This window comes from Choristoneura fumiferana, chromosome 6, assembly GCF_025370935.1.
Source record: "Choristoneura fumiferana chromosome 6, NRCan_CFum_1, whole genome shotgun sequence".
Taxonomy (NCBI): domain Eukaryota; kingdom Metazoa; phylum Arthropoda; class Insecta; order Lepidoptera; family Tortricidae; genus Choristoneura; species Choristoneura fumiferana.
Window position 1 is genome coordinate 4,669,096 of NC_133477.1, and position 3,391 is coordinate 4,672,486.

General features: G+C 36.0%; 1 protein-coding gene across 1 annotated transcript; it reads left to right on the forward strand.

The window, feature by feature from the left end:
* The first annotated feature begins 424 nt into the window (after nt 1–424).
* LOC141428538 (uncharacterized) lies at nt 425–2,970 on the forward strand. The gene is made up of 4 exons (XM_074088535.1): nt 425–622; nt 763–881; nt 2,041–2,195; nt 2,739–2,970. The coding sequence occupies exons 1-4, from the start codon at nt 496–498 to the stop codon at nt 2,908–2,910; spliced, it is 573 nt and encodes a 190-aa protein (XP_073944636.1). The 5' UTR covers nt 425–495; the 3' UTR covers nt 2,911–2,970.
* The last annotated feature ends 421 nt before the right edge of the window (nt 2,971–3,391 follow it).

The window sequence follows — 3,391 nt, forward strand, 5'->3', positions numbered from 1 at the left end:
TTTCTTATGAAAGTATATAAAACAACTGTTATACTAATCGAACGTTATACTTTATGAAATTATAGTGTTTCACGTTATACATAATGTAATTATATATAATGAACGTTTATAATATGAAATGATATCTAACGTTTTTATATAACTTGGGACGCACCCAATGGAACCGATATACGAATGATACATAGGTTATAATGTTAAAGTGCTATAGTGCAAAGTAAGAAAAATATGATTAAGTATAAAATTTGACTCTTCTGCCCAGAAAACATTTTTAAGTTGCAATAGAAAACTCGTGGCTCAGACCAGTGTGTCAGCTTTTGCCTTATCAAGTTCTATGTTTTGTAATCATTCATCTTGATTTCGTAAACACTAACAATGGTAAATTTAGTAAAGGTACGCAGGAAAAGTCTCGTGTAAACAGAATTATGTAAACTTTAGGCTTTTTACGAGCTAATTTCCTTTATTGCCTAGCGTTAGACGAGACTGGTCGTCTACAAAATGATTTTCAAAAAGTATAGTGTGGCTTTTTTGTCATTAACTTTAATAGTATTAGTTAACGCTGGCAAGAATTCAGATGAGAGACCGGATATAGCTAGGGTGGGCAAAACAAAAAGGGCTAAAATGGGTAAGTTGGAACGCCTGTTTAATTTAAACAAATGACTTAACTCGAGTTTGCATTGAGTTTTCGCAGGAGATTCATACTGACGAGCAAATTATAACAGATCATTTTTCATATCAACAGAATGTTTATTATTGTTATTGCAGCTCAGAAGACTGCAGTTGGGACCCTGTCCAATGTCATAACTCAAATTCAGAATTTGCCTACGATGGACATGGGCAGAAGATTTAGGTCACCGTGCAAAACCGGAAATAGGTGTGGAAAGGTAATATTATAGAAAGCACATACAATATATATGTTAATTAGATAGAAACAATAAAAAAATAATGTTTGCCCGGTAGCGTAACAAAGTGAAAAAGCTCTAAGTCTTAGAATTAGCACAAAATTATGCAACTTTCTGTTATAATTTCATTTCTAATACAAGCTCTTTTGCTGACTGTACTTTTTTGCGTTGTCATCCAACTTGCATACGTATACCAAATTTCAAGTTAATCCGACCACTTGAAAAAATATTCATTTCGAATACTTATTCAATTGAACTTGCAAGATTTGACACAAACAATAAACAACAGCAACAAACAGGGCAAACTAAATAAAAGCTTGTAAAAGTCCACTGAACAATAATCTAATAATAATATTACCTACTCAATTTAAATAAAATCAGTCCTCATTCACCAACTGCTGGGTTAAGGACTCTTCGATTGCAATCGCTATTCGATCTCGAGAAAACTTCCCTAAATCTTTCCAGCCGACGTAAATTTCCACCACTACATAACCGTCATTGATAATCTGCCTTACGCCATTTCTCTATGATCCTGGTGGTATACTCTTACATTTGATGTATATGCTCAATAGGCCTGCTCTCAGATGGAGATGATTAATTTACCGTGCTTATTGGGATTTTTATTAGTGAATTTAAAATGAAATTGTACAGATTATTAAGTGAAAATGGGTTTTACAGCATAAACGATTTTTTAATGCATAAATTCAAAGATTGACATGAAAATTTAATTTGTATAGTTTTAAGAAATTGCAATTGAATGTTTTTTATTTTATTTGATGACAATTATTTTGAATGAAGTATTATCTATTTTGACCACTGAGCGATTAAATCGCTGAAATTGCTTTTCACATGCCTGCCTTGGCTAAACATATTATGGGAAATACCTAATTATTAGGTACTGTAATGTAAGATCCTCAGCTACCATATGTTTCTGTGAATAAACGAATCATTCATTCACAAACACAACTGAACTGCTGCGTCGGCGTATACGCGTATGCTAGTTTTCTTTCAATATTTTCCTTCATCGAAAAGCTCATGGTGACAGGGTTACAAATCTACAATCTTCTGCTTGAGATGCCATAGATCAAACCACTAGAGTCTGTTGAGTATACTACCAGGGCTTGTTACACTTGGTCTGCAGGTAATCAAAAGGCTGATGGTGCCAAAGCTGGCACAGCTTGAGAACACTATAATGGGCATTATGAAGGAGCTGGCTAAGATGCCGCCGGGCTCGCGACTGCCTGACAAGTTCACCAAGACCGAACCGATCAAGCTGATGCTGGACCAGAACTACAAGTGAGTTATATTTACGAGTAACAAGTCTTTACGTGCAGCAACGCTCGTGTAAAGCATTAGGTCTGGTATTTCAATTGAATTTCTGGGACCTAACTAAATTTTTACGGGAATTCTAAAAAATAAGTCATAGTCTTCAAGCTATACATACGTACAAGCAATATAAGCCTGCTTAAGTACATGAAAAGTATCCGTGCAATGTTTTTAGACTTAGTTTTGAGATTTTGGGATTAGGTATATTATGTGTAAATAGCTCGATATATTCCGGCCCCGTGGAAATATCTGCAGCTCTACATACTAAGTTTCATCCCAATCTTTCCAGCCGCACCGCCAAGTGAGGAAAAGGGCGGAGTGAAAGAGTTAAAAACAAACACAAAAACACACACAAAAAATTCAGACTTATTTTTTTAGAATTCCCGTTAAAATAAAAACAATGGTTAGCTAGCGAGAAAGTAAACAGCAAATTCGTAAAATCGTTGGGCTCATTTTGCCCAGGCCCTAGTTAGTTTCTTTGGTGTTGGAAAATATAATATTTTCCTTTTTCAGGGAGGAAGTGTGCATGGACAAGCTGGAATCCTGCCTGAAGGAAGACAAGCGTCGCAAGCGAATCCTAAAGAAGCTCTTCTTCAAGAAGTACAACGGTCTAAGACAGGACTTGATCGGCTATGGGGGCCGAAGACTTTGGGGTGGGGAGGGCAACCTCTTTTATAGGAAATAGGCTTTAGTATTCTGTTAAGTTCAGTTGAGAATAAAATATATGATTTTTGTTATATGGCTCCATTTTTGTTTGTTTGATCTAGCATCAACCCAAAGTGTACAATCTAGACACGCGGTAGCGTGTCAAGCCAAGTTCAAACTAACAGAACTGGCGAGCAGCACCGTTTGACAAAAATTAAAAAAGTTCGTGATTCAACGTCGTAATTTTGGAGTTCTAAAAATTGTATGTATAGGGGCTGTTTCACCATCCATTGATTATTGTTAACTGACGGTTAAATGTGATGCCGTCTCTATTTGTTTTGTTCGAATAGACGGAGACGGCATCACATTTAGCCGTCAGTTAACACTAATCAATGGATGGTGAAACAGCCCCATAGTGGCCAATATAGTGTACAAGACCAAATTAATGGTGCTACCTTTACATATAATAAGAGTTATAAAGTGTCGTCATTTGCAAGTAGCACCATCATGCTGCATAGTGA